The sequence below is a fragment of the Haliotis rufescens genome, unplaced genomic scaffold (genome assembly GCF_023055435.1).
Source record: "Haliotis rufescens isolate VD_foot unplaced genomic scaffold, xgHalRufe1.0.p SCAF_26, whole genome shotgun sequence".
Classification (NCBI taxonomy): Eukaryota; Metazoa; Mollusca; class Gastropoda; order Lepetellida; family Haliotidae; genus Haliotis; species Haliotis rufescens.
The window spans coordinates 2,368,301-2,388,948 of NW_025963957.1; the positions used below are offsets into that span (position 1 = coordinate 2,368,301).

General features: G+C 38.8%; 1 protein-coding gene across 1 annotated transcript; it reads left to right on the forward strand.

Annotated features, from left to right (window-relative positions):
• The first annotated feature begins 1,886 nt into the window (after nt 1-1,886).
• Nucleotides 1,887-19,879, forward strand: LOC124141429 (dehydrodolichyl diphosphate synthase complex subunit Nus1-like). Its single transcript, XM_046509436.2, has 5 exons — nt 1,887-2,233; nt 3,959-4,090; nt 8,742-8,900; nt 12,636-12,735; nt 14,383-19,879. Exons 1-5 carry the CDS (start codon nt 1,957-1,959, stop codon nt 14,471-14,473), a joined length of 759 nt encoding a protein of 252 aa, XP_046365392.1. The 5' UTR covers nt 1,887-1,956; the 3' UTR covers nt 14,474-19,879.
• The last annotated feature ends 769 nt before the right edge of the window (nt 19,880-20,648 follow it).

The following is a 20,648-nucleotide window of genomic DNA, read 5'->3' on the forward strand; positions in this document are numbered from 1 at the left end:
TTTGAGTAGTATATATAGACAACTTATGTTAAACAATGGACGGATAAGGGGATGGTCACCACAGCAATACGATCTGGTTTGTCTGTCATACAGACCCTGAAACAAATATATCCAATACAGCCCACGCAAGTCTATAATGTTTGGCAAGCCTAGATTACTGCAGTATCTGACAATGAAGAAATTCTCTGGGCTCCTTTTTATTATATTTTATAACTATAATTTAACAACTGTTTATTTCTATCAAATATGTTCATTTCAGAGACTAGATGTTAGTCTACGATCTGGTACCCACTGACGGATCCATTTTCAGTCACCGACACCATGCATGTCAACTGCGCCCTCGGGCTGGTCACATCCCTATATCTCCCCTCCCCCCTCCCGCACCATTTTCGTTTTAGTTACAGATGTTGAAATGAGTGGTCATCAGTGACTCTTGTCAAACTGAAACGTTCAGTACACCTTTCTTGAGGTATAAGCCTATTACTTGTAAAGAGGATCGAATGGTTATAAGTGACCTAGCTGGCGGATTGTTTGTGCCTAACTCAGACATTGTACGAGCGATTATGATTACTGATCATATGATTATGATAAAACGATCTCCACTTACTCATTCACCCCCATAAATAACCAAGGGCGGACCCAGCATTTTTAAAAGGGAGGGGTCCAAAATATCAAAATCCTCTCTCTCAGTCTCAGTCAGTTTTACTGCCTATACAACGTATACTCTGGATCCGTCTATGCTAATTGGCCATCCCCCGCGGTAGGGGCAATATGATACAATGGTCACTGGCATTAGTTCCATTCAACAGCAAAAACAAGTGTGAAAATGCGGGGATTGTGTTTTACGCCGCTCGGAACGTGTCAGTCCGAAGTGATATGTAGGTTTTAGACGTTTACCAGTTTGATAATACGCATATGACAGAAAGCGCATGTTAAATTCCGAATTTAAGTAAGTATGTTACCACTTTGGTGAAACCCACGAGCACGGGTATGTTACTGACAAACCTAGAAACATAATCGGGGCGAACCGGGATTCGAACCCACAATCATAGGTTTCTGGCTTGTCCAAGGGATGCACATCTGCACAGCGAAATGCGGCGCCTTCGACGACTGGGCCACCCATGCTCCCGCCTCGACTAGTTCTGGATATGCTTATGTCGAAGGTTTATTTTTGTTTTAAATGTCTCTATTGTTTTATTTTACATTTTCAAATGTTCCTTCAATAAGTTTAGGGCACAATATATATATATATATATATATATATATATATATATATATATATATATATATATATTAGCAAACGGTTCGAAGTAATGATTTCCTTTCAATCTTTGCCTCTGCTCTTTTAATACATACAATACGAATTAATATGAAATGTATAGATAACCTCACGTGATACGTGGATTATGAACTAAGATATTTAGATATACAGTATTCACGTGAATCAACAAATGTATAAATATCACGGATTTTTTTCAAACTTGCAACTATATATATCGATTGGTATTTATTATGATGTTCAAGTTAGTTTCATCAATAAATGATTCGTGCATCAGATATATATTATGTAAGTATAGCGAATGTGTACAACATTTGTTTGTTTACAAATCCACTTTTGACATGTAGGCGGTGCCCCCACAAACTTCCATCCAATCAAATGGGTACAGCTGGCGAGAGCCCGACATACCTGATACACGTCACTCGACGTCAACACACAAAACAAAACAATAACCTATAAATTAGAACAATAAGCCATATGTATTACGTATGTTTATGGACACTTTTTTTATTTCGCGTTATTTTTCTGATGCAAGACAATATTATCTACCAATCAGAGCCGTCACTTTCCTTTCTCGCTGGAGGAACTTCCGGAATAGTCACGCAGCGGAAGCCGGTTTTAGGGATTTGCTTGGAGAGCGGACTATGTAACTTGCATCAGTTCCTTAACATAGAAAAATGTTAAGGACAGTGCTACTGCAGTTGATACACTGCGTGTTGGGACTCGGTGTATTCTTGCGGCAGATCATTTTTCAATTTCCACTTGCGTACAGCGTGTTGGGAAAGAAAACTGCTATCACGAAAATAAGATCTGATGCCAAAAGTTTGAAGAAATTGCCTCTCCACGTGGGAGTAGTGGTCGTGGAAAATGAATATTCTTACTCCGATCTTGCCAACGTTATTGTTTGGTCGGTGGCATTTGGTATCTCCTATATAAGTGTATATGATATAAATGGTAAGTGTGACCCTCATTTCTTTCTGATCATGCGTTGTTCTTATCCTAAGATTTCGCGTGTATCGATATGTGTTATATTATCTTGTTGTAAACAGTGATAAACAGACGTCAGTGACAGTTAGTGATAAGCGATGTGTTACAACCACCCGGGTTGTTTATTTAGACACTTGTGACTCCTGTCCATTTAAACGTATAAACACATCTTTGTAAGACTCCGCCTGTGTCCACCCTAAAAAAATTAATTAATTTTAAGGGTCCTTGTGGTCAATATGAGGGTCCTGTAAAGTAAAGAAATGGTGTTGTGTACTGTACATTTTGATAATTTCATCAGAACCTGGAATGAATCAAAGATCATGTGGACATTGGCCATGATTGATGGATGAAATGACAGACACCCATAACTGCTGTTTATGCGCTGTAGATATAATGAATATTATTGTGCGTCCCTAGAGAGCAGTGTATTCTTTTTGTGTGTCCATTCTCTACATTTGTGCGTACTGGACACATGTTTGTGAGTCATAGAAAACCCTGTATATAACTAACAGGATAGAGCAGCAATGCATACATATACAACTTTTGGATTGGGGATACCGACGGAAGTCTTTCCAATTGCTACCATATTCTGCTGTGTAGGCTTACCGGTACTGGTCCTACATGCCACCACCATCTATGGCAGACTATAAACGTTCAGGACATTATGAGTGACAGTGAGCAATGGTCAGTGTCCTTGAAAATGAACTGATCTGGAACCCTTCCCAAGACATATGCATGGATTGTATTGCCCTACAATCTATCTCATGTGGTAGACAATTCAGTATTTTGTTCAAACTTGCTTTCGAACTTGATTTACAACTCACACACAGTATAAGTATTAGATATATCCCACAGACAATGATTTTGCTAGAGACAAATGCCATTTGGCCATATTCATGATTTTAGCAAATTATGATGCGACGTTATTCCATCATGTCCATACCATCACCAAAATTGAAAATTATCTTCAGGACATTTTGGATGACAGTCAATGTCCTGGAAAGTTAAGTAATGACAGACAGACCCCTCTTACATGGAAGAACTTACAAGCATGCATGTGCAAGCAGAGACCATATAATAGATGGTCTCTGGTGCAAGGCAGGAATGGAAATTAGCACTAGCCTGGACCAGTTTTGTTAATGTTAAAGGTATCCTAACGGCTGGTAGAATTTCAAACATTTTTTATGTGTGTGTGGGAGGTGGGGGTCGGTAATACTATCTTGGTTCATTTCCATCCTTGCAACATGTGCATGATTTGACTATTTTCAATGAGTTCAAACACTTCATGTTTTTGTTATATACAACAGAATATAGTGATTACAGTCACAAGCAAATATATATCCATATAATTGTTTCCTACATTGTCTAGTCTCCATGTATTCTTTTCATGTTAAAATGTGATACTAAAGCCACATTTCACAATCCTGTCACATGGTAGCATGGTTAGGGGAGATAACTCTTTGTTATTAGGGTATTCTGAAGTTTCCCATGGCTCTCAAAGCCACTAAAAGGACTAAAATTACTTCATTTTGACTTCCAAATTTGCAAGCATTGTACACACTATAACATGCTATAATGTTGTGTACATTGAAATGCATCATGGATCTTGGAGGTCAGTAGACTGATGTTCATAATATACTCACTTCAACTGTGCATATTCCAATAAAGATTTATATGTTGTTCTTCTTTCAGGTGAAATAAAAAGAAATAGTTTTTTACTCCAGTCTGAAATACAGAAGAGCAAAGAGCACATCCTAGCTTCAGATCAGAATAAATTTGATATTGATTTCCATTCCAAGAGCAGCTCGGAGAAAAAGGATGGAGGTGAGATTTACATGATTTATTACCAAAAGTATTATATTACAAATTACATTGGCTGCTGCCACCTCAGTTTCTCCACAGATTGAAACTGAGACTATCATGACCACTCTTTGTCAAAACTATTAGGGGTGCAACGATACTGAGGCCATGCTGTGAGTCGATACATACGTATCTCGGTACTGGTCACAATATCGTAGGGTTAATCTTTCATTAAGTTGAAAATATGTTTTTTGTATCATGAATTATGATACCAGTTCATGTGCATCAGGAATTGTATCAAAGTCCACATATTGTCGTGCATCAGAGTTTTGGTGTATTATTTCACCCTTAACAGCCAGGGTGGCAACTTGAAAATGTGGATTTCACTGATCTATGAGCGCCTCACTAAATTCCGGCTACTGGTTTAGTTTTCCATAATGAAATAAATACAATTGCCATGAATATGTACATAAATATTTTAAGATTTTCTCTCGGTGAACAAGGTGAGTTTGCACTTTTTATCCCCCCGGCATGTAATGCGGGGGATATAGCGATCAGCATGTCTGTCTGTAATCATTTCCTTTTCCAGGACAGAACTCGAAAACCATTCAGTGTATTTGATCGAAACCTGACAAATCTATCAGTGACATACTGAAGTGGTACCTTTTGATATTTTGGGATTTTTCGAATTTTTATTTTAAAATTTTTTTATGGAAAGAAGTTGGACATGGACTCCATTGGGGATGGGGTTTGTTTCCGGGGCAGAATTCGAAAACCATTCAGTATATTTGATCGAAACTTGAAAGATGTATCTGTTACATGCTGAAGTGGTGCCTTTTGCTATTTTGTAATTTTTAAATTTTTATTTTCTTAAATCTTTATGGAAAGAAGTTAGACAAGGACACGATTGCTAGTTTCATGGATGCGACCATGGTGGATCTTTTTGGGTAAACAATGTATGCTTCTTCAAGAACATTCAACTCTTGACTCATTACATAAAGAGTTGCACATTTACTTGTGGTTACTTTACAGACAGCTGCCGGGGGATATGTCATCTTTCTGATGACTCTTGCTTACATACAAGAGCGCCGAAGACTCGTGTTCAATTCCTGACATGGGTACAATGTGTGAAGCCCATTTCTGGTGTCCCCCGCCGTGATATTGCTGGAATATTGTTAAAAGCGGCGTAAAACCATACTCACTCACTCAATCACTCACTACATACGAGAGGGGCATAAAGTGTCTTATAGCAGGTCTGAAATTCTCAAATTAAATTCCCACACAGGGTAATGGAAATTGACACCTTTAAATTGACTGCTTGAAAATTATCCACATCAACCATACCAACTGTCCCCATCCCAATTAAATTTCCCTTAGTCAGGGTATCCGTAAATAAACTTCCAAATCTCAATGCGTATAATAACTGAAGGTTGTCTCTTTGATCGTGTTAGTCACTTCAACATATTCTAGCACATCAAGCTTGGATTTAATTCATAATAAGTGGTTGGGCTTGATAAGATTGAAATACTGTTTACAGTGTGCTGAACCCAGCCCACTCTCTTAGTTTGGAATTCAGTGAACTGGTTACCATGGCTAGTTAGGGGTAATCTATGTTTGGGGTCACAAGTGTCCCAGTTTCTAGGGCCACAACTCAATTACACATAATACAGTGTTATCCCCCTTGACTGTGCAAGGATCCACTTATTGTTTTCAATCCCAGTACCCCCTGATAATGATTGCTAGTTCATCAAAGTGGTCAAGACTGCAATACTGCAGGCTTTCCTCCCCAAGCTGACATTATGTGCTTTAAGTATAACTGAAATGCCATTAAGGCTACATGTAACCATGGTAACACAAACTCATTCACACACTTGACAGTCAAGGATAAACATATCCCCTCTAGATAATGGGTTTTAACTCAACATGATAAATATGTTAGAAGCAGTTTCACTGGCAAAGCCATGAAAACATGAATAGTACATTAACATGATTAAGTCCCAACATCCTAATGTTTAAATCGATGATATGATGGGAGCTAAATGATCATTCATTCAGTAGTTAGTTGCATTATGGTGTCATCATGTGTCTATGTCCTGCATGCTAAATACCTGTGTCTCATGGGCACAACAGACATAGCAATCAGCATGATCAGCACTAGCCTGCTAGCCAGGACCTGTTTTGTCAATGTTAAATTTATCTTAAGGGCTGGTAAAATTTCAAACATTTTTTGGGGGCACGGGTGACTCAGTCGTCTAAGGCGCCGCAATTCGCTGTGCAGAGTTGCATCCCTTGGGCACGCCAGAAACCTATGATTGTGGGTTCAAATCCCGGTTCTAGGTTTGTCAGCACCATACCCGTGCTCGTGGGTTTCCCCGAAATGGTAAATGTCTGAGACCTGCATCACTTCAGGCTTTCCTCCCACATTAAGCTGACATGCTGCGATATAACTGGAATACGTCGTTAAACCCAACTCACTCACTCAACCATTTTTTTAGGTGTTGCTTTTAGTTACAACTATTGATGCTAGCAGACTTTCTTGGGTTATTTCTTTCCCTGCATAATGAGTGAGGATGACTATTTTCACTATTGGAATGGCATTGCAATAGATGTTAACCATGGCAACAGTTATAGTGATAGTATTAAACTAACTTTAAGGCTTGACAATTAAATTAATCAGTGTAATAGAAATGAATAAAGTATTGGCGTCAATTTCAAAGTCGGACATTTTCCTCCCTGTCATAACTTAAACCAAAGGGAAGTAACTTACACTGAAGTTACCGCAATCCTTGCTAATCAACACAAGGTAGGTTTAAAATTCAACCATGACAGCTGAGTTTTGTGACTCATAATTTATGTTTTATTTATTATCAATTGCAACTATTGAAACTTGTTTGTTGTGCATACTATCGACAATACCATCAGCGTTTTTAAATTTGTATCGATATAGTACAATCGTAGGGGAAACATATCAAAACACTGGCAGTTTGATGTAACATGACACTCCTAATAATGAGTGATGGACACTGTTTATGAAGTTTTCAGTTTTTTCAGTTATCCAGTTGACAGCTGTTGCAATGTTGGGTTTATCTTGTTACTATAGTTGATGTATTCATCAATAGCAAAATGTAATTATAATCTCATCCATCTATGCCACATGCTCATTTCTCATAGTGGCGCTATCTGGCACATCAATCTGTAATTTTGTGAGTTTCGTCCCTTGGGCATGCCAGAAAACTATGATCGTGGGTTTGAATCCCCGGTCGCCCCGATTATGTCTCTAGGTTTGTCAGTACTATGCTCGTGCTTGTGGGTTTCAGCTCACTCACTTTGTGTAGCTTTTTTGGTTTGGTTTGGTTTGTTGTTTAACGGGGGCGGTTGGGTAGCCTAGTGGTTAAAGCGTTCGCTCGTCACACCGAAAACTAGGGTTCGATTCCCGACATGGGTACAATGTGTGAAGCCCATTTCTGGTGTCCCCCGCCCCGATACTGCTGGAATATTGCTAAAAGCGGCGTAAAACCATAACACTCACTCACTCATTGTTGTTTAACGGCGCACTCAGCAATATTCCACCTATATGACGGCGGTCTGTAAATAATCGAGTCTGGACCAGACAATCCAGTGATTAATATCATGAGCATCCATCCACGCATTTGGGATCGATGACATGCATCAACCAAGTCAGTGAGCCTGACCACCCTTTCTGTAGCAGTTGTGGAAAGCAATGGTAAGCAGTGGGAATGCCTACAGAAACAATGTGCCTGTGGTGCAGCTGACACAGGGTTTGACCCAGCCTCTTATAACTAGGGGTCATATAACTCCCTAGCTCTTATACAGGGAGTCCGATGTCTTCTGAAGGGGGTCATTTTAACAAAATATCAGTTGATGTTAGATTTCGTAATGAATTGTAGTTTTGTTTCAAAACATCTTGTTTCTCAAAACAAGCTGTTTACATCATGTTGTAAGTATTTATCAAGCAACTCTCATACAGTTGCTAATCTAATTACAATGTACCATGGTAATTTGAAATGTTCAATATGTTGTGGATTGCAGATTGATATAGGCTTATATAAGTAAAAGGGAACTGCTATATGATATGATAAATCTTTACATGATATGGAGTAACCTTTTCTTGACAGTGACAGTCTGTTCGCTTCCACTATATCTCTGAAAATACATTTAACTTGTTGTATGGCTTTTATAAGCAAGTTTTTACATCAGGTAGTCAGAGTTGGTGACTTGGATGTGCCCAATCATTTGCCTGCAACCCACTGTGCAGAGTTGTGTCCCTTAGGCATGCCAGAAACCTATGATTGTGGGTTTGAATCCTGGTTCGCCCTGATTATGTTCCTAAATTATTTTTATTATTATATGGTTGAGACTGCAGCATACTCCCCTATTGTTAGCTAATATTCCCCTGTATGCTGAATAACGTGTGGTTTTATAAAACAACTGACAATCAGACACCCAATTTTTGTAGCAGGTGGTTAGATGTGAATGTCTTCTCTCTGTTCTCACAGCTGCACAATCGCTTTGTGTGTGTTACAAGGTGACGTTACTGCTTGGAAGATGATCAATGGCCAACTCTCACCCTGCTAGTTTGTGTAATCAGATTAATGGAATCAATAACAGAACATGTTCATTGTACACTGTCCCCAGCTGTTGCTGTCTTTTTCAGGCTGTTCGAATATCAAGCAGATAAGGGTGCGGCTTCTCTCCCTTGGCGATGGTCGCCAGAACCTGGTGGAGATGACGCAGTCCCTGAGTAAACTGGTGTCAGGGCACCAGTACCGCTTGGAAGACATCACGCCGTGTACTGTGGATGCCTTGCTACAAGGTAGGGGACATTATTCTTGGTATAATGTCAGTGTTCCCGTTTACTGGTAATTACCAATTTTTTACCAGTACAATTAAGCTTGGACCGGTAATACATGTGACTCCCAATCCCTGTGGACCGGCAAATCAAGTACCTTATAAATCTTTGTTGCTGAGCAAAACATCAGCGATATTCATATAAGTGCCAGTATATTTTTCGAATGAAATCAGCTTGTCTGTTACCATCAGGGTTTCCCCTTGTCTATTTTTAGTGCAAGGAAATAATATTTCGCTTTGCGACACATTTGTGATGTAGTCTCAAAATATTAAAAAAAAATAAGAGAAAATTGGGACTGCAATGGGTGTCAATGATGTGCAGATCTAACTAAGTAACTTCAGATATGACATCATTCCATTGAACATGATGTTAAAAGAATTGAAACCAGGTAATTTTGATATAAGGTGTATTTTGTATTTGTTGAAAGTTTGGACTGACAAAAATTAGGGTGGACTGGTAATTTCTAGAGTTAGTTTCAAAACACTGATTGTTATATATTTTCCCAGGAGGCATGCATGGCATGATGGGATATAATTTGCTGAATCAGCTTTAATAAACCCATCATGATTATTCGCATAATCATGATAACTGGTTACGGTTTCATTGAACTTCCTAACCAGCTAAAATTGTGCATGCTGGTATTTGTTATCTTGTACAGTGTATGTTTCATATTATTAATTATCTTTTGCAGTTTGACACTTTCAGTATTGATATTGTGTCAATCTGATGTATTCGATTTTCAAGAGATGTAACAAGACACAGAATCTGCTGTTTACAGTTTCAGTTAGCAGCTAACATAGAATGGCTAACGAGTAACAAACCGTGATGTGTCTAGTTTATTTTACTTTTTGTTCCATGTATTTCTTAACAATGTTTTGAAAATAACTACAGTAGAATACAGTGTCAATATTTCAGGGGTGTGTATATACTATTTGGCATTTGTCCGTTTGTCAATACATTGGGTTGCCATGCAGTGTTGCTGTTTGTTATATCCGACAATTCAAGCCTAACCTCTACTTCCAGTCGGTCTGCCAGAGTATGCTATGTATTGCAATCCCTATTATAAATGTGGTAGCAGAGAAAGATTCTTTGCAAAATCTGATCAAATTCCTTCTGACTTATTGCAATTTCTATCTGCCATGTGTGAAATAAAGAAATTTTTAGGCATTGAGATCAGCAGAGGAATATCCCTTTATTTCAACTTCAAAAGAGTTCATTAGTTTATAGGACTATCCATGAAGACGAATTTGTGTTGCATTGTCATTACCAACCCTGTTGCATTGTTGCCATGGTTAAGCAGTGGTTGTGTTCACAAGGGGTTCATGCCGTGATAGTGGATGATCCACTTCCATAGACTCAGTGTCTTTATTGAAGGGTCACCTAGGTATGTAGGGTGTTGAACATGAACATTTGCCAACAAGCATCACTTGGTCTGAGTATGTTGACAGTGTGAAGAACATGGGACAATGTGACCTTGAGTTGATGCTTTTAGTTTTATGAAAGTGGAAAAATGGACAAGTATTAAATACAATCAAATGTGCAAGATTAAATGTGGTGGGAAAAGCTACCCAAGCGACACGCGTCTCATCTTCCCAAGGCAAGGGAGTTAATTGACTGTAAAAGTCCGGTTTCCACCCTTGCTGAACTAGGCTGGAATTTCTGGTCTTGATTGTAGCATCACCAGTGGCTATTATGAGTTATGTCCCTTCTGTGTCCCTCCTATTGACCAACCAGATTCCACCTCTCATATCAGTTTCATTTGCTTCACTTAAAATGGTGTCGCCCAGTGAAGATGATCTGAGTTATTATCAAGATCTATATTGTAATAAAACGGGTTCGCAAAGTGCATCAGATCACATGTGCATCTATATTGTAAACATGAAAAGATTTGGAAAACATTTGTTGACACAAAGTTGCTGGTACACCTGCTTTGCAAGTCCTGCAATTGACCGAAATCTGGACGGCAGTTTACGACCCAGATGTTGATTTCATTGTGAGATTTTGATTGGACTATGCATAGACTCGTCAGTCCAGCCAAAATGTAACTCCATGATACCAGCCTAGTTCGGCAAGGGTGGAAACTGGACTTTTATAGTCAGTTAACTCTCTTGCCTCGGGAAGATCATCTTCCCCAGGCAAGAGAGTTTACTGACTTTTGAAGTCCAGTTTCCAACCTTGCCGAACTAGGCTGGAATTCCTGGGCTCGATCGTAGCGGAACCAGTGGTTATTACGAGTTATGAACCTTCTTAACCTCTCATATGGACCAATCACATTCCACCTCTCGTATCACTTGCATTTGATTAAAAAAAAATGGCGGCGCACAGCGAAGACGATCTGATCGATAATCAAGATCTATATTGTGATAAAACAAGTCTTACATCGTGGAGTGCATCAAATCACGTGAGCACCTTGATTAAAATCATGAAAAGGTTTGGAAAATATCTGTTGACTAGTTGGAGGTGCACATGCTTTGCTAATCCTGCAATTGACCGAATTCAGCACGACAGTTTACGAACCGGATTTCGATTTCGTTGCACGATTTTGATTGGACTATGCACAGACTCGTTAGCCCAGCCAAAATGTAACTCCATAATACCAGCCTAGTTCGGCAAGGGTGGAAACTGGAATTTTATAGTCAGTTAACTTTCTTGCTTCGGGAAGATGTGGGAAGATGCACAAGCTTGAATGCAACCAGTGGTTTTGCCCATTCATGTGCAGTTAATGACAAGTAACAGTCAATGTGGGTATAAAATGGTTCATTCCACAAACAGCTGGACTGCAGTTGAAAATGCGGTGTTTTGAATACTTTTATCTCTTATTGCCTGCATGACCCCTCAATAATGATGCTGAGTATATATGTATGTCTGCTGCAGATATTGATGAAGACAGAACAGTGATAGAAACTAACTGTTTTAGTCCACCAGTCCTTATAATGATCACTGGGGCGGTTGGGTAGCCTAGTGGTTAAAGCGTTCGCTCGTCACGCCGAAGACCTGGGTTCGATTCCCGACATGGGTACAATGTGTGAAGCCCATTTCTGGTGTCCCCCGCCGGGATATTGATGGAATATTGCTAAAAGCGGCGTAAAACCAAACTCACTCACTCACTCACTATAATGATAACTCAAAAAAGGGCAAATTTCTACTATTCCTTATGATACCTTAACAATTGGGCAGTTTGGCAAGGACTACAGGACTACTGCCAATTTCCATCTCTGCAGAATAAACACCCTTAACTCAACTTGTTGATACCGTCAGCATGGCAGAGATTTGTCCAAACTAAACCTGCTAAGTGCAGGCATATTGACAAAATTGACATTTTGTTCAAAATTGGGATTTTATTCTCATTTCTTAAATTCTGAGGTATTGTAACATTGATTGAATTTTAACATTGCATTCAATGCAATAATGGCAAAGTATTAACGCCTCTTCTTCTATATCATAGTATATACTGGTCCTGTTATCAGTGAAATACAAGTCACCTTACAATGTTTACAAAACCATGACATTAGTTAAAACTACAACAGCATGAATGGAGAAATGTTTAATTCAGTGTGTGGATGTTGACATTAATTTTGCTGCAGACTTGGGGCTGAATATCGGCCTCGAAGGAGGTCTGGGTAAATTCCTGCATGGTCAGCAGATATTAGTATGAATATGTACATGATGTATTTTAACAGATGCTCATGTTTGTTTCAGATGCCCACAAGTTCCCTGACCCAGACATGGTGATACGATTTGGGCCAGTAGATTCACTCTTGGGATATTTACCATGGGAAATTCGACTAAGTGAAATATTGTAAGTTCTTGAGGGCTTTATCATGTTTATTGGCAATGTACACAGAGCTCAAGATAACTTTTTGAGCAATTGAGTTTTGACTCTAGGTTTTCTATTATATTCATGATATTTGGGTTATTACATTTTTTTCTCTCATCTATTCATCACTCTATTGTTTTTTTCCCAAAATGAGTAAACAGTTTAAGATTTTTAAAAAATGAAGTAATGTCATTTATTATAGAGGGGGAATGGGGTGGGACTGGTTTCAGGACTGTATGGATTTTGCTGAACCCCCATCACTCACCCCCTTCTCATTTTGTGTAACAGTTTTTCATGACATCCTCAGTCCACTCCCCAATACATGAATCATTGAAACAATGTTCATATTTATAACTTTTTTATTTGGAAATATAGAACTCTTTTGTCATTTCCTGCTCTCCAAGGCATTTTATATGCAAGGCATTTTATATGCAGAAATGAAGATTGCCATGTGTATTTTCTCGTAAACTAAGTCGGAAATAGCAATCAGCTGTGCACACATTGTCGCAACAATCTGCCGGTGATTAACTCAATAAGCAATAAGTACCCAATGATACAGAGTCGAAGAATTTTGATGCAATGGTCGGAACAAACTGTATCTGAAATTATTATTTTCAAAGGAATATCGTGTTATTTCAGTTGCGGCTTTTTCTATATACATTTATAATTATAAGAACCTTAAACGTAACACTTTGGTATGGCTGATTGCTATTGCAGGATATTTTTACGTATGGACCAGTCACCGTAGGGACTTCCTTCGCTCCATGTATTTTGATTGCGAAAATGTAATGTTGTCATTAATAGTCACATTGCCACAAATATGACTTTTAATGGGTCAAAGTATGGCATTTATGATAGATGTATTCATTCTCTGGCAACTAAAGTTCATTGCAAGGCATCAATAGCGGTAATCTGACGGTGGTTGCCCTAAATAATGGTGAGTTGTGCGATCTACCAATCACTTCACACACGATTTCGCCAAAGTTATTGTAAACAATATTAGATGAAATTTTGAATAAAATTGATAAAATATCTTACAAACATAAGTCTAGATATACAATGAACACAATTTTATAACCAGATGCTGAGATCGTATAATAATGGGATCGCATATTTGGATTTGATGACTGTATTTCTGGTGTTACGTGCTCGCAGTGATCAGCTGATAATGTTTTTTCGTGTCAGTGTAAACCTTGAGTTTTAAAAAAATGTAATTAAATTTTGGGAGCCAATTGTTACTGCACGCCATAACCGAGGCATTGAAAGGCGCAATGGCGAGGGCACACCATATATGTTATGAAAGTGACACTTGAGTTTATTCTGTTTGTTCATACATCCATCACCCCAGAGATGAGGTGGGCATGATCAAACTGCAAATGTCCAATTGGCAAGAGAATATTTCTGGATCCCAGCCTGTGACGCCTGTGTGGTCAAGGTTCGATTTTCCATGTGGGTACTGTGTGTGAGGCCAATTTCTGGTGTCCCCCCGCTGTGGTATTGCTGGAATTTAAAAGTGTTTAAAATCACACTTACTCAGGATCAAGCTGACATGCTTTTATATAACTGAAATACTTTCAAGAGCAGCAATGACTCCAGCTCACCCAGAATGCTTCCCTGTCTGTGTTTCAGGTCTATATCATCACATTGGAATATTAGCTACAAGAATTACCTGTCGCTGGTGTCAACGTACGGGGACACAGAGCAGCGGTTCGGGAAATAGCTCCCCATCCTCCATCCTCCTCCTCCTCCTCCACAGCTCAGCATGACACTCACTCACTAGTCTCCGGTAGAAGTAGCCAGGTCCTGGTGTACCATTACAGCTCCTTGTGCTCACGATGTACCCAGGATCCACTCACAGATGATTCCTGCAACATGTGTAGATGCCATCCCATTGATTGCCATTATTGATTATTTTAGTCCAGGAATTAACATATTGATTTGATGTACAGAAATTACTTTCATTTGTTATATTTCATTTCTTCTCACATCTGAGAAACTCGTACATGCGTACAAGTAGTTTTGAGGGAGACAGTTTGCTTTTCAGTAACACTGCTGGGGTATGTTCTAGGCTTGTTTTGGCTGAGGAAAGAGTGGTATGACGTTGACAATGAACATTTAAGCCTTGTCGTAACTGATTAAAAAGTTCAATACGACATGGATTTGGAAAATATGAAACCTTCCATTTAGTCCAGCTGTTAGTCTGTCCCGGTGTACTGTGTCAGCATACTTCCCTTCATTGTCACAGCTGGTGACTCTGCCCTCTGTTGGTTGTACTTCCAGCTGAGGGACAAGTTGTGGGTGAGATGTGTCACTTGAAATGTTTTCTAAATCGTCAAACACAGGGTGATTTTCTTTTCAATTTATGCAACCTTCAAACATGTATGACTCAAACATGTATGACTCAAAACTAATCCTGCTATCTACATTTGTTTGTTAAATTAAGCATTTACTAACATTTCATATTTGTTCAATCCTGATTTTTAAAAACAATTAGTTTCTTGTTTGTTAATGTAGAACATGTCGCAAAATGACTTTTAAAACTTGAAATTCAAAAGCAGTTACAATATTATTTTATGTCATGTGGCATTGTGCAATCTATATCAATATATACGTCTACTTAAACCATGTTAAGTGTCATTACTGATGTCTGGTTGATTGAAGACTGTACATGACTTGCTTCACATACATCCTGGTTGGTTAGCCCAGCGGGTAAGGTTTGACTCCCCACATGTGTACATTGCATGAAGCCTAATCTTGGTAACACCAGCTATGATATGGCTGCAATATTTCTTAAAGAATTCACTCACAATGTTGGCACTAACGTCATGTTTATCCTTCAGTCTGAGTTACAGGGGCGGCAGAGTAGCCTAGTGGTTAAAGCGTTCACTCGTCACGCCAAAGACCCAGGTTCGAGTCCCTACATGGGTGCTATGTGTGAAGCTCATTTCTGGTGGAATTATTGCTGGAATATTGCTAACAGTGGCGTGTCCCATGCCGTGATATTGCTGGAATATTGCTAACAGTGGCGTAAAACCAAACTCACTGGTGTGAGTCACACATGTTACAGGGAATGTTTCTTAGCAATGGCTGATCTGTAATCCTTAACAGAAGGCAAACATTTCCAGAAATTCCTTGCAATTATCCTGGTAATCATGTTAATCAATGATAATAGTTGAACAATACGGTGTAATCAGTCACTTTCTTTTCGAGGGAGAGTTTATGGATGTCAGCTTCTTTATTATGAGGAACACATCGCTTCGGATGAATGCTGGGATGCAGGGAGCATATAGGTACATGTAGAAAAGACAAAAGTAACAAGCAAATGAGATAACAGAAGCAGAAACATTCATTCATCATGTTCATTCATTAATTAGTGTTCAATCATTCACTCACCTGATGAAGGAGTAAGTTCCTCATCATACCGGTAATATAGAAGTTGACATCCATTTATTCTCTCTTATGTGTATCACTTCTAAATGCCATTCAGAACCTTGACACTTTCTTTTTTTCATTAAAATGTCTCATATTGTTTGATATTGCCCTGGCTGCACAAGGAAAAAAACCAAGTGGTTTATGATTGTGGAAAAAGTTTTTTTGCTGACCGGTCGCCTTGCGCTATTGTTTTAGTAAAATGCATTATTTTGAGGAAAAGTGTCTTGTTATACAGTACTTATATAAAATGAGGGCCTAAGATATTTCAGAACTATACTTCATGCTCTCCCTGTGGTGCACATAGTGGAGATAAGATTCCCAGTAATTAATTGATATTTCATATCATCTCTGTTGATGACTGCTGCATTGGATTTTTTCAGAAGTCAGACATACCCTTAAAACTATATATTTCCCATGTCTGATTTTGTGCAGATGAATCATTTTTAAACATCAAGCATTCTTTTGCGTGTTTACATTTGTCAGATCATGTTTGTAGAATCTGTTGAATCAAACTACTTCAATGAACAAGAAGTGTTTCTTGAAAACATGAATCCAAGCGTTCTTCCCATTGCATATCGTTGATGTTTGCCCACACTGCTGGAGTAAGACTAATAATCATGATAATAACCTCATCCATGTGGTCCTGTTTATTTGAGCAGATATCGGAATATTGAGAGAGTGAAAGTCTGTTTTGCAATCAAGTATGCAATCAACATGATCAAGTTGTTGTTTTTTTGTCTCAGATATCAGTTTTTAACTTATTTCCAGTGTTGATCATGAGAAGTCAGGTAAATATGCTAATTTGTTCAAACACTCACCTGTACATGTTTGCCTGTCTCTTTGGCTTCTTGTGGCTTACACAGTACTCTAAGATACAGCCATTCACTGTGCAGAATTGTTTCCCTTCCGTGTTCCAGGATCTGCTGATTGTGGGTCTGATATTACGTTGATTGCGAATCATGCTTTGTGGGTAAATGACCAGTGTTACAATAATTTGACCGAACATGATAAGCCTGAGCTACAGCTTGTGGGTTTCAGAAAAGTGGTAATTGTCTGAGACTTCTATCACTTGTGCTTTCTTCAAACATTATTCTGATGTGCCGTGATATAATGGGTATACTGTCCAAAGTGGCGTTAAACCCAATTCTCTCTCCTCTGCTTTATCTTTATTTATCATATAGCATCAGGAACTTGAAACATTATCACTTGTTTAGATGAATTCCTTTGGATCATTTCCACAAACGAACATGACAAATATTGTGTGATATACCGGTATGATAATATCCAAGCAATAATGCACTAGTGAGGAGTAGCAACCAATCTCATTAAAATCAGATCGTAGTTCTCACAATGGCTAACCAAAGGCCTGAGGACATCCATTTGAATGACATTCCGCGAACTTTGACCGATGAATGAAATGACTAACGAGAAGACAACATTAGAAAATCAGAAAGCAGCTTTCTAGAGCTATACTGCACTAGTTTCAAACAGGTGACTTCCATTCCAAACTTTGCTTTGAAAAATATTTTGACAAAGTTCTAGATTTAAAATTTGAAAACTGAGAAAAAGAACATTCAGGCTATGCAAAGTCTCTTCCATTCAAATGTTTCTCCCATTGAAGTGAGAGATAGACGATCATTTTGACGGAATCAGACGGAATACGCCGTGTTAACCTTAATGGGATGTCCTCAGATTTTTGTTTATCGGTAGTGAAAACTAAGATCTGATTTTAAAGATTGAGTTCAACTAGATGTTTCTCAGGATTTGCACTCGTGGCCTCCATGTCAAAGGGTCCGTAGCTGATTGATGTATATTAAGTCTTGTCTCTTAGGTTACCTATCCCCTCAGTGTTGATTAGTAGCTAATTTGTTTCAGCACATAAAGACTTGTGTTATTGATGCGATAAACTGGTACAAAAAGACTTGGTGTCATGATAAATATGCAATGAAGGGGCCAAGCAGGAACTACTTTACAGTCCCCTACATCCATGCAATGGCTTCTTCCTCAATTGACTAGCATTCCCAATGAGCTTAGAAAGGGTTTTCCACTCTTTGGCCCAAACATGTCGACAAACATGGCTGAAAGTCATTTGGCACTGTGTAATAAATTCCTCAGTGCACTAAACATTTCAAGGTGGAACAGGTCTGCAGCAAACCATGCTTGCTGTAAAATGCGACTATGCTTGTCGTAAAAGGCGCCTGATCGATGCTCATGATGTCAATCACTGGATTGTCTGGTCCAGACTCGATTGTTTACAGACCGCCGTCCTATAGCGGGAATATTGCTGAGTGCGGCGTTAAATAACATGCAAACAAACACTTAACATTGTATTCATAAGGATGTCTGATGCTACTACATTGATTGTCATTACAACATCCAATATTTTAAGCATGACATTATATTATAAAAAGTGTATTACCCTCCTGGGTTTCTCCATCATTAATATGATATTTTAGAAATAAATGTTGTATGGTGGGAACCTGTGGAAATAGTGAGCCACTCGACTTCTGATCTCTACTTCTCTCTAAGTCTTCAGGCACCTGGCCACATGCATAATACCATTGTAGCAATAGGATGATCTGAACACCCCTAGTTGTGCAGAAGAATGAAGCTTGTGCAGAGACATGCAGAAGTCATAGTGCTACCGTTGTTGTATGCAAGTGGGAGTGGTGCCAGAGGATATAGTTGTAGAGATAATTGGCCAAGTGTCAATTAGGTTTCAACCATTTGATATTCTTGTAGCAGGTGGGTGTTTGTGATGTATGTATATACGTCTTTGTTTTTATTAGAGAAAGGATATGATTTGGGTCTGTGCTTTGAGAAGAAAACTCTACACGGAAGAACCAAACAAAATTTGGGGACCCACCTGACCATTATATTAGGTTTTTGGACTTAGGCTGTTAAACTGAAGCAAAATTCAAATTGTTCTGATAGAGAAATGTACTGTTGTCCTGTGTTACACACAGTCAACATGGTCAACATGGCTGCTTAAAGAATGGGTTTGTTTGTCTGATGAAGTGTGGGAGATTGTTATCTTGCCTGCTTGGTTATAGTTGTACATGTGATATACGTGATCATGGTGATACACTGTTGTACACTGATGTGGGTGTAGCTATTGGACTGGGCTTACCGTACCTTATTTCCTCTTTTCCTCTTTGAACAAACTTCCAGACCCAGCAAGTAATGGAGGCCAGGTGGGAACTTGAGACCCAGCACTATCTATATCTGTCAACTATGTGTTGCATGAACTTCAGTCACTAAAAGTGAATTGAACAATTGAATTTTATGATCTTAGTACAGAGTTTATTTGACTTTAGATGTGGTGCTAAGGACAGGAAGTGCTAAAATTGGAGCCTTTGTTTGTAAGCTTTTATTTATTCTAGGGTGAAGTATTTCAAATCTAACATACCCACTGCTTATTAGAGACCTGTGCTTATTGTATTGTGGACTGTTCGTTACCGGTGCTTATTGGAGGCCTGCTCCTGTTGGAGACCTGGTGTTTGGAGGAAATCGGTACCCTGACTTCATGTCAATATGTGTTCTTCAGCTGTCCCAGTCGTCTAAGGTGCTGCGATTCGCTGTGTAGAGTTGCATCCCTTGGGCACGCCAGAAACCTATAATTGTGGGTTCGAATCCCGGTTTACCCCGATTATGTTTCAAGGTTTGTCAGCGCCATCCATACCCGTGCTCGTGGGTTTCACCAGAGTGGAAAATGTCTGAGACCTGCATCACTTCAGGCTTTCCTCACACATTAAGCTGACATGCCGTGATATAACTGGAATTCTGTTAAAAGCAGCGTTAAACCCAACTCACTCACTCACATTGTCGACATGATAAAAAAAACATGTCGTATTAGTATAGTGATGATATGAAACATGATCATCCTTGATTGTCGAGGTAGTAGATCTCCATTCTGTTACACTAAATACACTGGACTTTCACCATCTTATTCTCTGTTCACTGTCTAAGCACAGAATATCTCTTGTGACTGTAAGCATAATGTATAATTTGATTTAAGCGTCATGTAATTTGATTGGATGGCTAGTTTAGGCATCATGTAATTTGATTGGATGGCTAATTTAAGCGTCATGTAATTTGATTGGATGGCTAATTTAAGCGTCATGTAATTTGATTGGATGGCTAATTTAGGCATCATGTAATTTGATTGGATGGCTAATTTAAGCGTCATGTAATTTGATTGGATGGCTAATTTAGGCGTCATGTAATTTGATTGGATGGCTAATTTAAGCATCATGTAATTTGATTGGATGGCTAATTTAAGCGTCATCTAATTTGAATCTAAGCTCATGACAAAGCTATTATAGCAAATGGCTTGAGGGTGTTGATCATGATAGCATGGAGATATACACTTGGTAATCTAGGATGAACCATGACATGATACACTGACACTTGACACTTGTCTTTTACCTATTATCAAAGGAAGTGATGTGTTTGACACTGTG

What these genes read in the sequence shown, in the direction of transcription:
- LOC124141429 (XM_046509436.2), top strand. Translation starts at nt 1,957, where the DNA reads ATGTTAAGGACAGTGCTACTGCAGTTGATACACTGCGTGTTGGGACTC. An exon ending in CTCGGAGAAAAAGGATGGAG is followed by an intron (nt 4,091 to 8,741) that starts GTGAGATTTACA and finishes TGTCTTTTTCAG; the next exon opens with GCTGTTCGAATATCAAGCAG. An exon ending in TGTGGATGCCTTGCTACAAG is followed by an intron (nt 8,901 to 12,635) that starts GTAGGGGACATT and finishes TGTTTGTTTCAG; the next exon opens with ATGCCCACAAGTTCCCTGAC.